This window comes from Caretta caretta, chromosome 5, assembly GCF_965140235.1.
Source record: "Caretta caretta isolate rCarCar2 chromosome 5, rCarCar1.hap1, whole genome shotgun sequence".
Taxonomy (NCBI): Eukaryota; Metazoa; Chordata; order Testudines; family Cheloniidae; genus Caretta; species Caretta caretta.
The window spans coordinates 5,587,018-5,607,908 of NC_134210.1; the positions used below are offsets into that span (position 1 = coordinate 5,587,018).

Below are 20,891 nucleotides of genomic sequence, written 5' to 3' on the forward strand. Positions count from 1 at the left end.
GGGAGAAATTACGCAGCTCCGTCTGAGAGGCAGCTGCATTGGCCAACAGATACAGGTTAGAAGCCAAGGCTGTGAGATTGTAACCAAGTTACATACTTGGTGTTCTGTATGTTCGTAGTTCCCTAGAGTTCAAGGTGGTTCATGAGTGATTTCTTTCATATAAACTATATAGATACAGGATTTTGTTTTTACTTTCAGATCCCGGCCTCTGCAGTGGAAATGCCTGGATCAGCCGATGTGACAGGGTTAAACGTTCAGTTTGGAGCTCTGGAGTTTGGGTCAGAGCCTTCTCTCCCAGAGTTTGGGTCAGCCCCAAGCAATGAGAATATCAGCCAGGTGCCCAGCAACAGCTTGTACTCAAAACCTGTAAAGTACGTAAGAGTTCCATTTCTGCATCCTTATGTGTTCTCTTGTACCAAAAAAGTGGCATGTGAAGATCAAGGTCTCTTCTGCCAAGGGGCTGTTTGGTGTAGCTGTCTCGGAAGCTAAATATAATTACTTGTAAGCCTCAGTCTTTATTTTCTGAGGATGGCACCCTTAAAAGCAGGAAGGTCCCTTTTCTGGTGACTAGAGAAACATTCTGAAAAATGGGTTAGAATGGAGGGGGGAATGAATTGAACTTAAATGCTCTCTTTATGAGCTACCCTTCACATTTTTAATTATGCTGATTCCCAAAGCTGTTTAAGTGAGGCTTTGGCTCCCTCCCAGCCCATCTACTCTTATAATTGACTCAGCAGAGATAAATGCATCACAACGTCCATCTCTGTCAGCAGACTGACACCATAAACTGAGGTCTGACTTCAATGGAAGCTCAACCTAAAGGCAGGCAGGCTCTGAGGTGGGCGGAAAGCCCTTATTAAAATGCTAATGTCTCCAGTAATAACAAAAGAAATGCAAACATAGCAGCCAAATACATGCTTACTCTTCAAATGTTTTTTCAGAGTTTTGTTTGTGTAAAATGGTCCTTAAAAAGTTGATGGAGAATTTGCAAGAATTAAGATTTGCAAAAATAAATTCCTCCATTCATCTTAAATTTTGTAAATGTTTTTAAAAATCCAGTACGAACCTTAAAAAAACCCTAAGCCTAACCCTTCCGGTTTTGGCAGAGCAAACATTGCAGCAATGTGCTGATGTATGGGAGCCTGAAAGAGACTGTATAAACAGAAATGGAGGGATACCCAGGTTCAGTATCCAAGATGTGGAAAATATGCCTTGCTGTGTTAACTGTCTTAAAGTAATGTTTGAATCACAGGCAACAGAATTTAGTTTTTAAAAAGTGCTTTTTAACCTGTAAAGTCCTACAAGACTGATGTTGACTCAGGCAATACTGGAAAGGCAACAAATGTAAAGAGTTTAGAAAGATCTAGGGGCAGGGTACAAATCTTAGTCTGTGTATGTAAATTGTCATGGATACTTACAGCAGTGTTGTGTAATAAGAGCAGCTCTTTCTTAGTGCCTTTTGTCAGTAGATCTCAAAGTATTAGAATATTGACTAGAGGCCTCAGTCTGATCAGACCCCATTGTGCTGGGCTCTGATACAGACACATGGTAAGAAGTAGTGTCTTCCCTCTAAACCTTACAATCTAAAAGCATAAGAAATCACTTATGAAGTAGAATGCTAATTCTAGCCAGGAAAAAGCAGGAAAACAATTATCATAGCTAGCCTTTTTGAGAGGGGGAAGAATGGAACATGGGATGAGAAAATACAGTTGTCCTATGAGGGGGAAATGGCCCCTGCTGCTCAGTGCAGATGCTGGCTCTGAACAGAGGGCTGCTGTAACTTTGCCTAGGCCCACATTAATTTGTGTTATGCTAGGAAACTGGAAAGTGAGCAACTTCTAGCTGAGCAAATGGGTATCCAGTTCCAGGTTGCTATGCAGGAGCTGGTAATGTCATGAAGGTATCTGAAATGACATTTAACAAGATGATAAATAACTTTTACTTTTTTCAGTGATCCTTTGAATACCTCTTTGCCAATATCCAATACAGTACAGGAGTCCACCTACACAACCTCTGCCATCACTTCTTCCAGTCTGACCTGCTCGTCCCAGAGCACTAGCCCCGTAACAACAACTTCCTCCTATGACCAGACTTCTGTGCATAGCAGGATAGCATACCAAAGCTCCATGGCTCCATCGGACTCAACCCCTGTTGCAGTCACGGTGAGTAGATTTCAGAAACCTTCGCTATTGAAAAGACATTAATTGGGTTAATTACTGATGGGTTTGGGTGTTGGTGACATACTAAGGCTATAATTCAACTGTTTTGTTGAGCTCAACAATAGTCCTGATGCTCTGAGACTTCAGTGGCTAACACAGAGATGATGTTTTGTTCTGTTAACATCTTTTGGACTGGTTAAAAAGACTCTCTTTTGACCGACCCTCCCCCCCCCACCCCCAACTCTGTTGTTCTTTGCTGTTGCTTTTCTTGCTCTTCGGTCCTCAGGTATGCAGATCTTTGTGATGTTTCTCTGGATTTTGATTTCTTGATTTGCGCTACAGTCCGTTTCTAGCTAACATTCTCATTTTGATTGACTCCATCTTCCTGAAGCTTAGCATCTTGTTTTTTAAAAAACAAATTGACATTACATGTTCACCATGATATCTTGCCAGCGTAACTTTGGTGCAGAGACTGTTTATTACATTTGTACAGCATATAGCACAGTGGGGCCTGACTGGGTTATGGCCTTCAAGCACTACCACGTTGTAAATGTTAAATAATAAAAATACAAGACCAAGGAGAATATGCACATTACATTTTAAAGATCACAAGGTCAGCAGGTCCACATAACTTGCATCCAAGACTTTAAAAAGAGATGACTGAGGAACTCACTGGGCTGTTATGATTTTCAGTAAGTCTTTGGGAAGACACTGGGGAAGTTCCAGAAGACTGGAAGAAAGCTAATGTTGTGCCATTATTTAAAAAGGGTAAATGGGATGAGCTTGTCAGTCTGATGTTGATCCTGAGCAAGATACTGGAGTAGCTGATATAGGGCTCAACTAATAAAGAACTAAAGGAGGGTTAATGCCAATCAACATAGGTTTATTAAAAAATTGATCCTCCCAAACTAACTTGACATCTTTTTGTGATGAGATTACACATTTGGTTGATAAAGATAAGTGTTTGATGCAATATACGTAGACGTCTGTGAGGTGTTTGATTTGGCACTGGCTGACATTTTGATTAAAAATCTAGAACTATATAAAATTAACAAGGCACACATTAAATGTATTTAAAGCTGGCTGACTGATAGGTCTCCAATTGTAATTGTAAATGAGGAATCGTCATCGAGTGGGTATGTTTCTAGTGAGATCCTGCAGAGATCTGTTCTTGGTTCTATACTATTAAGCATTTTTATTAATTACCTGGAGGAAAACATAAAATAATCACTGATAAAGTTTGCAGATGACACACAAACTGGGGGAGGTGGTAAATAATAGGTCACCGATTCAGAGTGATCTGGATCACTTGATAAGATGTACATAAGCAAACAGTGTGTGTTTTAATGCAGCTAAATATCAATATTTAGGAACAAAGAATGTAGACCATACTTACAGGATGGGGAACTCTGTCTTGGGAAGCAGTGATTCTGCAAAAGATCTGGGGATCGTGTTGTCTAATCAGCTGAACGTGAGCTCCCAATGTGACACTGGCCAAAAGAGCGAATGTGATCCTTGGATACATAAAAAGGGGAATCTCATGTAGAAGTAAAGAGGTTATTTTACCTGTTTTTGGTGCTGTTGTGACTGCTGTTAGAATATTGTGTCCTGTTCTCATGTCCACAGTTCAAGAAGGGTATTGATAATTTGGAGAGGGTTCAGAGAAGAGCTACAAGAATGATTTAAGGATTAGAAAAGATGCCCTATAATGATCTATTCAAGGAGCTCAGTTGATTTAGCTTAACAAAGAAGGTTAAGGGATGACATGATTATGGTTTTATAAGTACCTAAATGGGGAGTACACATTTGATAAAGGACTTTTCAAGCTAGCAGGGAAACGTATAACAGGATCCAGTGGCTCAAAGTTAGACAAATTCAGACTGGAAATAAGGCATACATTTTTAACAATAAGGGTCGTTAACCATTGGAACCACTTACCATGGTTGCCATGGATTCTCTGTCACCAGCAATTTTTAAATCACGTTTGGATGTTTTTCTAAAAGATCTTCTCTAGGGATTATTTTGGGGCAGTTCTTTGGCCTGTGTTATATAGGAGATCAGATTAGATAATCGCGATGGTCCCTTCTGGCCTTGGAATATACAAATCTGTGAATTTCAGAAGAGGGCAACTAAAATGATTAGGGGTTTGGAACGGGTCCCATATGAGGAGAGATTAAAGAGGTTAGGACTTTTCAGGTTGGAAAACAGGAGACTAAGGAGGGATATAATAGAGGTATATAAAATCATGAGAGGTGTGAAGAAAGTTAATAAGGAAAAGTTATTTACGTGTTCCCATACTATAAGAACTAAGGGCCACCAAATGAAATTAATGGGTAGCAGGTTTAAAACAAATAAAAGGAAGTTCTTCACTTAGCGCACAATCAACCTGTGGAACTCCTTGCCTGAGGAGGTTGTGAAGGCTAGGACTATAACAGGGTTTAAAAGAGAATTGGATAAATTCATGAAGGTTAAGTCCATTAATGGCTATTAGCCAGGATGGATAAGGAATGGTGTCCCTAGCCTCTATTTGTCAGAGGGTGGAGATAGATGGCAGGAGAGAGATCACTAGTTCGTTACTTGGTAGGTTCACTGCCTCTGGGGCACCTAGCATTGGCCACTGTGGCTAGACAGGATACTGGGCTGGATGGACTTTTGGTCTGACCCAGTATGGCCATTCTTATGTTCTTAAATGACGATAACATCCTCTTTGTATTTCTCCATATGATCTCCTTGTAACAATTTCAAACATAATTACGTTCTGGTCTCTGTAACTTAATGGCTCAATCACACTTAACTTCTGAAACAAGTTCTATGTGGTGGTGCAGAGGATTATAAATCTAGAGCATTCACTTTTATGGACCAGAATGATCCAAGAAGCAATTGTTTCCTCTCAAACCTTATCTCCCAATGGAGGGTTCCAAACTCTCTATGTAATTTGCCTGGGTGCAGTTGTGTGTTCTATTAGATCAGGGAGACAACAGTTTCTCACGTGTCCCTGACTTTACCATCACTCATTCATATAGCCTTCTTGTTTCCTTTTTATTCCTGTGTCCCTGGGATGTGTCTCACAAACATTGTACCTACACTTTCCTATATAGTTTAGCCCATGGAATGGCAATTGATTATTTCACGTCCCTCTTGACTTTCAAGTTGGAATGAATATAAAGTTTTGCAATGAGCAGCCTGTTAAATGTCTGAATCATGTAGGGTTTTTAATACCACCTCTGTCAGGTGGCTTACTCATTCGTTTTCCCTTTGTTTACAGAATGGGCACAGTGGTGTTCGAACACAGCCAACTCTTGACAGTAAGTTTATAAAGCTCCATTATATACACAGCTGTTTTTCTGACTGTCCCCTACCCCTCAACATGCACACCATTGTAGTCATAGATTGTTTAAGGCTTTGTACAACTTTCGCTGTTTAATTTTTGGCTAAACAGTTTGAGTTTTAAACTTGGTATCAAAAAATAAACACACAGTTTGCACAAGCCCCATTGCTGCTCAGTCCTTTCAGAGCACATGCTGCTGCAACCAGAGCTGTCCCCTCTCACTCCCTCAGCAAATCATCCATCCTTAAAGGGACAGGGCACAGGTAAATATAACCCTGATGTTCCCTTGAGTGCTGCACTCCCCCCATGTAAATATAATGTCCCAACATTTCTGTTAACTATGTATAACCTACAGTCCATTAATTTGATTTATTAGAAGTTTGCAAGTTGCACAAACTCGTAACTGGTTTCAGAGTGGTAGCCGTGTTAGTCTGTATCAGCAAAAACAATGAGGAGTCCTTGTGGCACTTTAGAGACTAACATGTATTTGGGCATAAGCTTTCGTGGGCTAAAACCCACTTCATCAGATGCAATCTGATGAAGTGATGCTAGTTTTAGCCCACGAAAGCTTATGCCCAAACTTGTAACTGTCATTTTCAACTGAGTCTTTGGGTCGGGCGCTCTCTCTCTCAAGTTCTGGTACGGATGGTGGAAATGTATGCATCTCTCTTCAGTTTATTTCATATTAAGCAGAAAAAGTCTGGCAATTTTAATTCCAAAATCCAACTGAACAGTCAGTTCTGAACTCCATAGGTCCCTGAAGATATTCATATATCAAGAAATAAAAGTTCCCGTATGAGCAGTAATAGAATCATGTTAACTCCAAGTCACTGGGTGGCATATGGCAGACTATTTAGAAAACATACTAAATTAACATCGTAACAAACTATCCAGAATTATAAAACACTTCATTTAATTTTAGAGCAATAGACATACCATAAGTCAGTATCACTTTACCAGTATTACATGTGTCTTGGATAGACTGCAGGATAAGGTACAGGAATAGGCATTTGGTATGGCATCTGACAAACATGAGGATAGTGAGATGGTGCATTCACGAGTTCAGTAGTTTGATTTAGGCCCTGATAAGTTGGTGTCCCTAAAAATTCATATTTTGGTGTCTGTGTGGCTCTTCTTTTTCTAGTTGGATGACCTGGAGTGTCAATGGATTGTTCTGGTGATCTGCCCTCTTGTGCACTGCTGGTTTCAGGTTCCATGGTCTCATTTTGGCATTCATGTTTTTCAGTGGCTGGTGTGAATGGCACATCAGTCTAATGCAGTTTCCAAATTCACAGTGTCAACCACATCCTCATTTCCCAGATGTGGATGAAATGTTTCTGCCTTGGAATTCACAGAATCTGTGCCGTGGACAATATCTGGTACCATCACATAATGTAGTTCATCTTCACTGTCATTATCATAATCACTGGAGTCCAAATGCTTGTTCTCATTTTGATCTCTTGTTGCGCTAGTTTGCCTTGGTCTCTGTTTCTTCCTTTGTTGTGGTTTAGAAGATGGTGTTACATCCAAGGGCAAGCAGTCACAGGGAACTAAAAGATTGCAATGGAGAACTCTTTAAAACATCCTTCCTCATTTTTTGCTTGTTAATTCATAGACTGGACTATCCCCTTTCCTTTCAAATAAAACATGAATCTTATCTTTCCAATAGGATCTTAATTTTTCTGATCACGCTCTCTGAAAGATTCTGCACAAGTACTGTCACTGGGAAGGAGGGCAACACCATGCACTTTCTGATCATAGTGATTTTTACCACAAGTAGCAGATTTTTGAGAACACTTTGATGCCAGTTCATATGCTTTTTTCATCTTCTGTGTCCATTTCTCAGCTTAATCTTTATGGTGCCCAGGTATATATTCAGAGTTTATAGGTAAATCAAATGCAATGTCAATACGTAAATGTGATCCCCCATATAATATATAGAGGGGAGAACTCCTGTAGCTTCATTTTGTGTACAGTTATAGACTTAGATGACCTTATTTAAGGGAAACTTTCCAGCTTGACTTTTGTTTTTCTAGCAAGGTTCACAACATAGCGAAGAGTTCAGTTCTGCCTTTCTACCTGCCCATTGCCTTATGGGTGGCATGGGATTGTGAGAGATGTAAAATAGAAACGGTAGTGCTGTAACTTTCCGAATAAATTATTTTCACACTTAAATGGTTCTATTGTAACTGTTAGTTGGCTGGTGAGGATTCTTTTGCTCGACTCATGTACAGACTCTAGTAATGTAATGTTTGATCTTTGCCTTTATCTGTGGCCAATTAAACCGATCTCTTGAAAGACTGATTACTTTCTCTGCTCCTAAATGTCCCATCTCTTCATGTAGCTGTTGATTACCTTTCTTTTTTATTTTTCAGGTAATACCAGTTGATTTTGTAACTTGGTTTTCCAATAAAGTATTGCATCTGTTTCCAGATGCAGTGGTACCACTCTCACACATCAGGGTGGACATATTACCATATCCTCCTGTGTTCTCTTGGTTATTTTGTCTTTACCCCATGGATTTATAATGAAGAATTTTAGCAACAGCTGGATCTTCCTTTTGAACATCCAAAATATCTTCTCGTGGAAATGGTTTTATGGTGGATTTAATAACTGTGGACATGAGTTTCTACTAGCAAAGGGATGGTAGTAATAGCTGCTAACTAAGATAACTTGTCATCTTTTTGTACATCTAAGGACTGAAAGACAGCATTAACATCTTTGCTTGTCTCTTTTGTGCATTTTGTCATCTATTTTTCCATATCAAGGGGCACTCTAAATAAAGCATCTGGCTACACCTTAGATTTCCCTAGATGATGATTAACTTTGAAGTTCAAGTCAGCTAATTTTGAAGCCTGTGGCATTCAGCCTGGCAGAAATGAAGGCATAGGTTAGCAGGTTGTTATTGCTGTAAACTGATGGATTTTGTGTATAGAAATAATCATGGAATTGGTCAGTAACAGCCCACTTCAAAGCTAGAAACTCCAGCTTTCCTTAGTGAAGGTGATAATTCTCCTCAGCTGTACTACATGTTCTTGACCCATACCAGTTATTCTATCTTATTGAAATTAATAGAAGGCTGCACTTAATCCCTTATTGGAAGCATCTACGTGAAAGAGAAAGGGTTATGCAAATCAGAATAGGCAGTTTTTGGTGGCAGTTGTTTTAAAACATTTTGATGTCGCTGAGTCCAGAGAAGTGGCTGTTGGGAGGATATCTGTCCAAATGCCTTTCCTTGCCCTTTAGCTTTCTTCTTTTTCCAAGCCACTTTTGACAGTGTTGAGTCAGATTCCACTGAAACAATCAACAAGTCATACAGTGGCTGTGCTATTCTAGAAAAGTCTTGAATGTAGCTTCAGTAGTAGATGATGAAGCCTAGCAGCTTGCAGAGTTCCTGTATTGTGTTCGGTGGTTTCTCTGCGAGAACACAAAGAGTCAAGGTGTCAGTTGGATCCATTTTATAACCTTCAGCAGATACCACCATTACTGAGTAATGTACCTCTGTTTTAAGGTCATATTGAGAAACGTTTATCTTAATTATATGCTTCTGTGACTGTTGCAATACTCTCCTTGTGTTCTCTGTACGTTCTTCAAAAGTGCCACTGTCCACAAGAACGTTGTCCAGGTAGGAAAATGCAAACCTCATCTCCTCTTCCATCAACTTAGCAGCTGCTTCTCGAGGGGATGGATTTACTACAGTGATGGGGAAAAACCCTGTTTGTTGCTGTAGCAAGTGTCTACACTACAGTGACGTACCTGGAGTGCTGCAACTTGTAGTGTAGACATACCCTAAATTGGGTACTCTGGGTTGCAGCTTGGGTGTTTAATGGCAAATACAGGCTGCTCCAGGTAGATCTGATAGTGTCGACTTTGCCTCTGCTCTCTTGTGATTTTCCTGCATGACACCTGACTGGTAGTGTTCCATACTGCCACATCTGAAACAGCGGTCACAAGTATCACCTCTGCCAGATTGTCTGCAGCTAGCACAGGGGCAGGCAAACTTTTTGGCCTGAGGGCCGCATCGGGTTTCTGAAATTGTATGGAGGGCCGGTTAGGGGAGGCTGTGCCTCCCCAAACAGCCAGGCATGGCCTGGCCCCTGCCCCCTATCCAACGACTCCCCCTTCTCCTTCCCTGATGGCCCCCCGGGGACCTCTGCCCCATCCACCCCCCCCCCCCGCTCTCTGTCCCCGTACCCCCCGCCCCATCCAAGCCTCCCCCTCCCCCTTCCTGACTGCGCCCTCGGGACTCCTGTCTCATCCAACCACTCCTTCGCCCTGACGGCCCCCGCCCCTAACTGCCCCCCATCCACCCATCTCATTCCTGACTGCGCCCCTGGGACCTCTGCCCCATCTGACCACCCCTTCTCCCTGATGGCCCCCGGAACCCCCGCCCCTAACTGCCCCCCTGAGACCCCTGCCCCATCCAACCCCCCTGTTCCCCGCCCTCTGACCACTTCGACCCCTATTCACATCCCTGGTCCTTGACCACCCCCCGAACTCCCCTGCCCTCTATCCAACCCACCGTTGCTCCCTGGCCCCTTACCGCGCTGGTGGTGCGGCTGCACCAGGACAGGCAGCCGCGCAGCACAGAAACTGGGTCAGGCCGCGGCTCTGCAGCTGCATGCCCCAGGAGCTCGCTGCTCCGCTGCCCAGAGCAGGGGAGGGTCCGGGGGCGAGCTTCCCAGGCCAGGAGCTCAGGGGCTGGACCGGACGGTCTCGCGGGCTGTAGTTTGTCCACCTCTGAGCTATCACATCCTCTTTTCTGGGGTTGCTTGCCTGCATGTGTGCTCGTACCATTCACTGCTTTTATGTGCACCCAGACAGCTTGCTTGCTGCTTATACTAATTTCAGCTTTTGCACCTTTGAGTTCATCAATACTAGCCTTTAGTTCCCTTATCTCATCCATCAACAAGTCACCTTTTGAGATTCTTTTCACTCAAGAGGAGGTGCTGCTTCCCTTTCTGACCTGTGCTCTGTGTATGGCAATTTGACAGAATTACAAGCTGCTGCCATAGCATGCCGTCCATTCCCCAACTTCTGGTGTTTCTCTGCTTCCTCAGCTACAGGAGTATGCAGCTTCTCAAACAAGGTCTCGTGCAACTTGATTATCTTTTAAATGAGGTTGCGTCACAGTCTGACTATCCTGTCAGGACTAAATGGAGGAATGTGTTTTGTTGCAAGGACAGGGTTATATCTTAGGTCAGAGTCAGCTCCTTGTGAGGCAAACAGTACTTTCTCTCTGAAATCAAGTTCTCCGAGTAGGGAATCCTGATGTGTCTTTTGGCTCTTGCGCTGGGTTTAAGAGCTGCATGCAGGTAAAATTCAGTTGCATCTTTTCCCTGGTTATAGGGCCTTGAGATGCACCTCAGGTTTGGCAGGCTGAGTTTTTTTCCTTCCAGCTAGCTCCTGAGGCTCTGTCCAAAACAAACTCTCCTAATTACAGCTTCTGTTCTCTCAGCGTTCCCCTTTCAAATCCTACTTTCAGTTTGATAAATCAAACTGCTTAGCCTCAGTTCATCTATCCTTCTGGTGGGAGTTCCCAATCTATCCTGCTGTTTTTAAATGTATGCAGTGGTGGTGGTGGTGTAGCCGTGTTGGTCCCAGGATATTCGCGAGACAGGTGTGGAAGATACTACTTCTCCCACCTTGTCTGTTACTTTACAGTCTTTCTTTAAAACTGGTTGTTTTCTGGGATAGAGTGACACATTTTCCCCAGGGATTTGTCGTTTAATTTCTCTCATGCTTTTCTGAAACTCTATTTCTAATGACTTTGCAGACCTTCAATTCTTAAAGGGACAAGGCACTGGTAACTCTAACTCTAGTATTCTCATGTGAGCTGCACTTTTACTTATTGGCTAATATCGAAATGTTAAATCAGTCTTATTAAATCTGCTCCCGGATGTGCAACACTGAATAGACTTGTTTCAGAGTAACAGCCGTGTTAGTCTGTATTCGCAAAAGGAAAAGGAGTACTTGTGACACCTTAGAGACCAACCAATTTATTTGAGCATAAGCTTTCGTGAGCTACAGCTCACCTCATCGGACTTGGAGTCACAGGGCAATTCCCAGGGTTATTTTTTAAATTCTTATGCCCACATTGCCGTCAATTGGATGTTTCTTACCAATTTTCCAGCTTCCCATTTGGAGAACAGAGAGATCATAATTTTATTTTTAGTAAAGTTCAAAAGGAATGTGGCTTTGTTTTATCATCTCTTGTTATCCTGCAGCAAACTTCTGGGAATAAGGTTGGCTAGCATGCTCCCTCTGCTGGATGGCTTGCCTGTGGCAGTAGAGCAAAAAACATGCTGATGCAGGGGCAGGGGTTGTCTGGCCTTTCTGATTAACCTTTTTTCATGTAGTCTCTTACTGGTAGTGCCCCCTGTGGCTCACTTTCTGGCATTCCTATCGTTATCACTATCACACTATGCTTTTCTGCCCTGTATGAGCATGTCTGTGTTCCTTTTTATGGGTAGCAGCACAAATTGATATCCCTGTAAACCCCACCCTCTCAGCTCCACACCTTGTGTCCATCCCAACTCTGGGAAGGTATCCATCTCTCAAAAACCACCCTCAGGGTTGGTATCAGAAGTAGGGCCGTTTGTCCTTCCAGTACTTTTCCTCATACAAGCTTTGTGAACAGAGGTCTTGAGTACCCAGATCTGCAAACCTGGCATGTTTTCATCAGCACAAAATTCAGCTTAGGGGTGGGGGGGAAGAAAAGCTTGAGAGTCTGCTGATTTACCATCTTTGAATCAGCTGCTCTCAAAATATCTGTAAAATACTGTTCCAGCCGAAAACGGGATTACAACCCAAGCACGAGCTGCCACAAGGGAGCTGTGTAAGTTATCCTGTCTGTAGCACAGTGGCCTGCTTTTTTATTTATTGGATTTGTTCATCTCCCAAGTTACAACATTCTCTGAAGACCCACTTGGCTACTTTTTGAGTCTCAAATTCTTTGCTGTGGAAAATAGATCATCCTTAACTGACCTTGGAACTCTTAAAGGTTATGCATTTGTTCTAGAATCTAGCTCATACAGAGTCCCCTCTGCCCACCCCTAATCCTCTATTTCTGTTCACATTGCTGTCCTCTGTCATACAGGTTTGTAAGCTGGGGACCATCTTTGATTCCTCCCACACTTACCCTACACATCCAGGCTATGTTCAAACCCTTCTTTTTTCCCCCCTAATAACACACTCTAACTCTGACCTTTTTCTTTCTGTCCATGCTGTTAAAACTGTAGTCCAAGTCCTAATCTTCCATCTTGACTTCTGTCCTCTCCTCTCTGATTTCCACATCATGCCTTCCCCAACCCCTCCTATCCTTTCAAAATATGACAGCTGGGACTCTATTCCTGCCCATTGCTCAACTATGTCACTCCTCTCTTCAGCTCTCTTGCCTGGTTTCCCCTCTGTAAACACATCCTGTGCAAGTGTCTTGTCCTTCCTGTCTAGGCCTTCATGACTGCCCCCCCTCTGCTTCTCCTGTCTTGTCTCTTATAGTGTCACCCTTGCTGCTTCCTCCTCTGCAAAGGGATGCCAGCCTTGTTCATCCAATTATCAGCTTCTTCTACAGCCATCTGTGTTATTTGTTTTCTGTGCCACCCCTTACGCATGCTGCACCATCCCTGCATCTGAGTGATCTGGATGGTCATTACCTCCTCCTTCAGATTCCCTCCTCAAGACCCATTTCTGCTTTGACCCTCACAAGAATTCAACCAGTCAGCAATGGCTTGTGTGTCTATCAGGACCAGCTAGTTTTATTTTTTTAAATGGCATTTTCATGAACCATCAAGTAGTGCAGTTGCTCCCTATATCACCACATGCTTTTATTTTCATCACCCTCATCCCCCTTCCCTCTCTTTGTTTCTCATACTCAATTGTGCTCGGTTTCAGAATGCAAGTTCTTGAGGGAGTTACTGTTCATATTTGTTTATATAGCACCTAACACAGTGGGAGGGCCTGATCCTAACTGGGGGTCTCAGAGCTACAACAAAACAGCTAACATGGAAAGACGATGATGCTTAACTTCCAAGCACATATCCGAATTGTACTGTGGACACTCTTAAGACTGAGTCTTTTCATCCCTCTTGTATTTTGCATACCAGTTAATAGTTAACTCGTTGGGGCATAGTCACTGAAACCATGAGGTATAAAAAGATTGAGCTGCATGAAAGGAGTAATTGGCCTTCTGAATCTTAGTAGCAAATGGCTGTTCAGTGTACCTGCTTCTGAATTTCAGCAAGGAGTTTGAGAACTTCTGAATTTCCATGTTGTAATTGAAGTTCTTCATGGGACATCAAACAACAATGGCATGGATTTAACTGGATAATTACATTAGTGTCCTAGAATCCTCCAGCTTAACAATACAATGGAGTGATCCCCGGGAAAGGTGCACTTGTAATAAGTAGGTGACTTTTAATTGATTTGTAGTAGAACAGTTCATTCTCAGCATTTTCCATCTCTCTAGGATGAGTAAAACAAGGACATATTCGTCATCTGTTTGGGTCACCAAAAGTGCTCAATGAAAGGGCGTTATGTTTGATTGTAGCTTGTTTTGTTTCATTGTCAGCACTTCCCAAATACTTCTAAACCATTTATTAAAGGGATGTACTTCCTTGCTACTCTGAACCAGTAAGTTGTACGTACTGTGTTTGTCTGTCCAAAACTCACTTGAGGAGTATCAAAACAGTGTCTTGTTCTTGTTTACAAATAGATTAAATTATTTTTTTATTTCTACAGCATAATAGATGTGCCTGGAGCTTTACAGGCAAATACAACACACCCTTGTCACGCTTACGCTTCAAGTTAGACTAGGTGTAACCAGAAGAGCAGAGTGATATGTGGGAGGAAGAAAAGGGAATTGAAAGATGCACAGAGTGTTACCTTAGTTGCATAAAAGCCATTAGCTCCTTTATTATTTTCTATTGGACTTGGTGTCTGCAGTTTTTTACAGCTAGCAGTTCTTCATTCTTGACTAGTAAAGCCATTGTGCTGGAAATCTGAGTGTGAAAAACCCTATAAAGAGGGCGAGAATGGAGGTCATCTACCCGAAATAAGTGAGCCTTGAGGAAATACCATGAGGAATAGGCTACATCAGGGTTGTGGATGATGTTCCAGGCATGGGCAAAAGCACAGGGTTGTAAGAGGAGATCGCCATGGGATTATCAAGACATGCTGTGTTGGTAGAGCATAGGGTGGAAGTGGGGCAGTTAGGAGAGGAACAAAAAGAGATGTAGGCAAAGGTTGGGAAGGGCCTTGAAGTGAGGACGAGGAGTTCAAAATTGATGTGGAAGAAGATTGGAATCAATGCAGGAGATTCAGAGGGGGAGTGACAGACCAGTGGGCAAAAAAAAAGTGACAATAGATAAGTAAACAAAGGAATCTCACTCATTAAAAATCTACTAGTGAAAATCATAGACCTGTCAAAGGAAAGTAACAGATGGCATGGCTTTACCAGTGCCTGCGGATCACTAAGTCATCGGCACCAATCCATCACACATTGGTAAATTGACTGGAATGTGCTGCCTTGCCTTAAAGTCTTTTTGTTCCTGAATCAAATACGTGGGGTTGTGTGTGCTGGAATTCCTTTCTGATTGGCTTTTTCTAACTTGCAGCTACTTCATCAGTTCCAACGTCTAAGACAGAAACCTCTCCCTCGCTTCCTACTGCGGGGTCTCTGCCTAGCACGGCGTCCTCCACTGCTTCGCTTCTGCCTTCAGCTCCACAGCACACAGCAGCGTTACCCAGCTTGCCCCAGTCCAGTGACTTGGCCAGCAGCTCACTCTCCCAGTTAAGCAGGTACAGTAGGAGGACAAAGGAAAACGGGTTGAATTTGGGATTAGTGGCAGTGTGCGCAGGATAGAAATGGGTCAGTGTACAAGGTGACTCCAGATAAATGCGGTCCCCTCTCTTGTTTTAACCTGAACTAGGACAGGTATTCATAAGAGATCCAGGATAATGTTTCTGGTTGGAATATATGAACCACATGCTACATATCAGTGGTACTATGCCCACAGATCTCTGTGCTTGGAGTCTCATAGATTTAGCAGCAATATTGTATTTAAGGATCTGCTGCTTCAGTGTAGCCTATAATGGATTCCAAATGAGACACACACCTTCATTTGGTGTTTCTGCCACCTTATCCACAGCACCAGCTATTAATCTGGCCAGTGGTTTATCCTATAAAAATTCAGTTCTTTAGCAGTTGCTTTTCTAACCATTTTAAAATGTTGTAGATGTTTAAATCCTTGATCGTCACACATTTAAAGTAAAAAATGCCTACATTGGGACTGAGGGCTGAGTGGTTCCGAGTGCTTCTTGCTAAGATGTTTCCTTGAGGAAATGTCAGATTGAAGCTCTGGGAAGTTCAGTCCATCACCACTCAGCTCTTCTGTGCCAGCTGTTTGCTTCCCACTGCACATTATTAAAGCTTCTTTCTTGAACAGGTGTCCTCGTGAGTCTATATTAATTATACAAACTACTTATGCTGTTTGACCTCTTCACTTTATTTCTTGAATTTAGGAATGGATTGAGCCAGGACCTAATGGGTCTTGTCCATCTCCCAGCTAGTGCATGGTTGTGCCCTACTGGACAGCCAGTGTTGAGTGAAGTCTTAAATGACTCAAGTAATTGGAATTATTCCTTTCACCCGAGACTCGATCTCTCATGTTTTTGCTGTACCACCTTTCATCCAAAAGGGATCCAAAGCGCTTCACAAACGATGAGTGAGGCGCCTTGCTAGAAATTTGGGTTGGGGTGTGCATGATGTGGGACAGACTTGGAGTAACCTGAAAAGACAGTGATGCCTGATTTCCAAGCACATATCTGACTTGCATGTGCAGACAGCTCTTGAGTCTGAGTCTTTTCAGTAGTGGACCCCGATGAATCAAAGTGTCGGGGGAATGTGCATTTCGAAAACTACCTGTGCATGACTGAACCATTTCCTTCCTTCTGCCACAGTGTCTCCTCATCCTGGTGGCTGCAGGAGAGAGCGGCACTAAAAGTCTTAGTGAAATTGATCTGTACAGCTGCAGAGGTGTGTGCTGGTCCTCCTCCTGGACATGCACCAAAGGGCTTGGTCCTGAATTAGGAACTGTCTGACACTATTAACTTTCAGTCTGGTTATAAACACCACTGGTGCATCTCCAAAGAAAATGCCTGTATTTAATCATGGTCAGGACACTTGTCCTCCTGTCCCTCATTGACATGAATGGGGCTTTCTTTATGCCAGAATTCTGAAGGGAGCATATAGACGTGTGAGTGTGAGCAGACCTGGTTCTGAGCTGCTTTACTCTTCTGGGTGGTTGGCTTTGTTTGTGGTGGCTGCATTTTGTTTGATCCTTATTTTGCTGCGGTGGTATTAGTTTTGGGGTGGGAGGAAAGGTGAAGCTGTTGGTCATTTAAAATGCTTAAAAATAAGCTTTAGACACCTGCCAAGAAGGCTTTTACAGGACAGCTGCTGAAATCTGGTGCTGGTGTCACTGTTAGCACTATAATCTTGGAGGTTGGACTCCTTGATTGAAAACAAGCAGTTATAGGAAGAATGAATTTACTCCCTAAAAGTACAATCTCTACAAGAGTCCATTTCCACTAGTTAGAAAAACTTTAAGCCTTTTCCCCAGAGATTTAAAGGAGCTTGAAGATAAACTAGCTGAGTTGTGCTGGATGTGGGGGGATAGCCTAACTCAAGGACGAGAAAAGCAAAACAATGCAGTACAAGAAACGAGAGTTGATTTAAAAAGTTAGGGTTAGGAGTTTGAGAATGGCTGGCTTGCCTGAAAATGTAGGAACTGGGAAGACCGTATTCCTTCTGCTGAGGCATCAGAAGATTCACATCTAGCAGGAAGAATGTGGCTTGCTTTTTTCATTTCTGCTAGGAGATTTCTGAGGAGTAAGTCTGCCTCTGAGAACTGTCCTAATGTACGTGAACCGGATAGTGAGAAACAAGCTCCTTACTGTTGCAAAAGGAGCTGATCCTTTGTTATTTCAAGGCTGAGTTCTGTCCTTTATGATTCTACATCTCTCAGGAGATATGAGGCTTTTCCTTTGTAAACAAGATGAGGGATTTAGGTCTTTAAATCATCTGATTAAATGAAGAGTGTACTTTGGCAATCAAGTTTGTGTTTTAAATTCAGAAAGTGGAGACCTGCCTAAAGCAGTGAAGGTTTGAGAGCACAGAAGTTGCTCCTGAATCCGAGCTTGAAGAGTCTACATGACATACATCTGTATGCATACATGCAAACTCCTATTGTTTAGTCTTTTTTATTTTTATTTGAACTACTCTTCCGTTTATCTTCTCACTGTTTCTACCTAGAATTTCTATAGTGAATATTCTGTGTAATGGACACTTTAACATGCTCTGACTCCCTGAGTTTTACTGTGTTTGAATATTTTAAAATGTAATTGGAATTTTTTTATATAAGAGTGACAAGGTGGGTGAGGTAATATCTTATTGGACCAATTTCTGTTGGTGAAAGAGACAAACTTCCAAGTTCCATAGAGCTGCTCTTCAGAGGTTGGTCCAATAAAAGATATTACCTCACCCACACTGTGTCTCTCGAATCCTGGGACCAGTACAGCTGGAACAACACTACAGATAGCAAGAGAAGATCTGTAGTGTTATGTATGCATATTGTGAGTGATTAAAATGGATTTGGGGGCTCGATGGTGTGATTTCAGTTTGATGCTAGAATTCCCTTTCGGTGTTCTAAGTGACAAATGTTCTTCCTGCTTTTACTTCACCCTTTTTAATCTACACTTTTTTGGTCCCTGTTTTCCTGAAGGGGTTAAGACCATTAGCGGACATGTAGTGTTAATACTCTGGAATGTTCATTAGTGGGGTCAGTATTATGCAGTTGAATTCAGAAGGGATTCTATTTCTTCTTATAAATGGCTTGTAGTCATTGCTTTGGCAACCCCATAAGAAACTTTTACTCATTTAAAACTCATAGAAATTTACAAACTCTAATGAGCAATGTTTTCATGTCAGTCACAATGGCTTTCTTATAACACTGAGAGGAGAGTAGTTAATTGCCATTCTCCATTGTAAGAAGACCTTTGACTTTGTGTTGCTTTTGATTCCAGAACTGGTTTTCTGTATATCTCAATAACTTCTTTTTAGTGCTAAAATAAAACACTAAAACATTAAGAAGTATTTTTAAATGCTTTTATAATGTTCAGTTGTGAGAAATTTCAGGATGATTAGTCTGTTTAGTTTAGTTTTATTGATTAACCCTTTAAAATTTGTCTTTCTAGTTCCCTCTCCAATCATCAGAGCAGCCTCTCCTCTGCTGCAGTGCTGTCTGCGAGCACCTCACATGCGGTAAGTCCCGTTTGCATCATAACAGCTATTTAGTCTACATTGTTGTCTGCAGTGTTGAAATGTGTTCTCTACTGATGCTAAACAATGTGTTCCGCTTTGCATTTAGCTGTGACACTCTGAGTACGTTTCCCAGACCGGAAGAAGAGCTCTGTGTAAGCTCGAAAGCTGGTCTCTCTCACCAACAGTAGTTGTTCCAATAAAAGATATCACCTCACCCACCTTGTCTCATTAAATCTGCAGTCAGCTTTCCTGATAAAAGTTTAAGATGCCTGTCAAGCTATCTGGAGTGGGACCAGTCTCAGGGCAGACTGCTAAGAAGCAGGGCACAAATTTCAAACTGGTTGTGAATTCTATCCTTAGATTTCACCAACAAAGTATCACGTGTAAACTCCTAAAGCACTGTTACAGCCTTAACATGGAGTCACCGACAGTCCCCTTGGGTACTCTGGTGTGTCTTGCCATCCATGCAAGCGTGCCTTTGTGAGAGATGGTCCTTTACACCAAAAATAACAATATTTAGGTTGCTCCCAGTCCCAAAGGGGACTTACCCAAGTCAATTGCACTTTAAGTTCTATACCAAAGATAACACTTGTAGCCAATCCTATATAATACACTTAAGAAAAATAAATGAGTTATTTACAAGGTTAAAGCAGGTAAACATACACACAAATGAATTGGTATTAAGTTCCAAAAGGTGATAGAAGCTCCTATTATAAGCAAGCTCTCTAAGTCCTTCAGGGCTAACCCACGCCAAGCATTGGGGATCTTTTGCTTCTGATTAGTATTCCTTGCCCTTCAGAGTCCAACCAGCATAAAAGACCAGTTTCTTCATGTCAGGAATTTTTATTCCCTTCCTCCCAGAGTTCAAGCTGATGGGATGAACTCATGCACACGTCTCCTCTTCATGGGGGTGGGAGGAGGAATGCACTTAGCAAAGTCTTTGTCCTTTGATGTTTCACAGTGGCGCGTTTGGTTTCAGTGAGCCTTCTTGTGTACAGGACCTAACACCTTCTATAGGAAGCCAGCCTTTACATTAGTTAATGCTTCTTTCCTGTTTGGTGAGTTACAGTTAGAGGTTTACAGTGCAAACACTTAACATTTGTACCCCATGTTATTAGGTTATATTAAGTGAGATTAATACATGCAACATCCTACATGCTTTTCATAAAGTCTAAACACTAAACATATTTTTATAAATCTAATACCTATTTTAATAACACTAACACACAGGTGAGCCAGACTGGTTTCCAGCTATGCATTCATCAGTGTTTGGTTGGGCCTAGGCATGAGCTGACACCTGGTCTGCCAGTGTCACAATGCCTTTTTAAAGTGTTACCACCCACGAGGGACTGAGACAAGTGCTTTATCTCACTAGGGAAGAGGGGGAATTTCCCAGCTCGCTAGTGGTATAAAGATCTTGTCTTTATTGCTGATGGCTCATGATTGATTGGACATTAAAGCTGTCAATGGTCTATCACTGAATTTTGCCCATCCTGCCCCTCAGACAAATGTAACCCCAGAGGAAACTTCCACATAAGGGAATAGAGAGAGACATTAAAAAGTCATAGTAAAGTGGCTGTTTGAAGCTGCTCCGAAGTTTTGAATGTTATTGCTAACCTCGGTGGAGTTGAGTTAGCAGGCAGTGTGCAAATGACACGGTCTGAGGTGTGTGAAGAACACCATGTAATACGTGATTCTGGAATCTGTTGCATGGGTATTACTGTCATCTGCAGATGTCAGTTTGTTTCTGGTAACAAGACAACCAGTATTGAATAAATGTGGTGCTACTAGAGCTGAACAGAAAAACGGTTGCTGTCTTGTTCTGTGGTGGGCTGCCCCTCTGTATGCAACTCCAAAATGGCGCATGGATTGGTTATGGTTAGTACAGGGCTTTTCTGTATGGGTTCCGTATATGTAGCACTCCAGTAAGTGTGTTAGAAACCATTACAGCACCCCTAGTCAGCAAGTACAGTAAAAGCTGTTTTATCTGGTATGTTGGGAGAGTGGGGGGTGCCCGTTAGTGAAAAATGCCGGTTAACTAAGAGGGGGAGAGTTCGGGTGCGGGAGAGGGTGCAAGTCTGGG

At 42.3% G+C, this 20,891-nt stretch overlaps 1 protein-coding gene and 2 non-coding genes across 11 annotated transcripts in view; all 3 read left to right on the forward strand.

Moving 5' to 3' along the window:
- The window catches only part of UBAP2 (ubiquitin associated protein 2), a 134,325-nt gene that overhangs the window by 87,697 nt on the left and 25,737 nt on the right, over positions 1-20,891 (forward strand). For all 9 annotated transcript variants that reach the window (XM_048850952.2, XM_075128337.1, XM_075128338.1 and 6 more), the window contains 5 exons: positions 199-371; positions 1,952-2,162; positions 5,425-5,464; positions 15,102-15,285; positions 18,742-18,808. In XM_048850952.2, coding sequence (XP_048706909.1) covers positions 199-371; positions 1,952-2,162; positions 5,425-5,464; positions 15,102-15,285; positions 18,742-18,808 — 675 coding nt within the window. The remainder of the gene's footprint in view (positions 1-198; positions 372-1,951; positions 2,163-5,424; positions 5,465-15,101; positions 15,286-18,741; positions 18,809-20,891) is intronic.
- Positions 13,490-13,570, forward strand: LOC125637498 (small nucleolar RNA SNORD121A). The gene has a single exon (XR_007356976.1). It is a non-coding gene; the product is annotated as a small nucleolar RNA SNORD121A (small nucleolar RNA).
- Positions 16,274-16,356, forward strand: LOC125637497 (small nucleolar RNA SNORD121A). Its single transcript, XR_007356975.1, has one exon. It is a non-coding gene; the product is annotated as a small nucleolar RNA SNORD121A (small nucleolar RNA).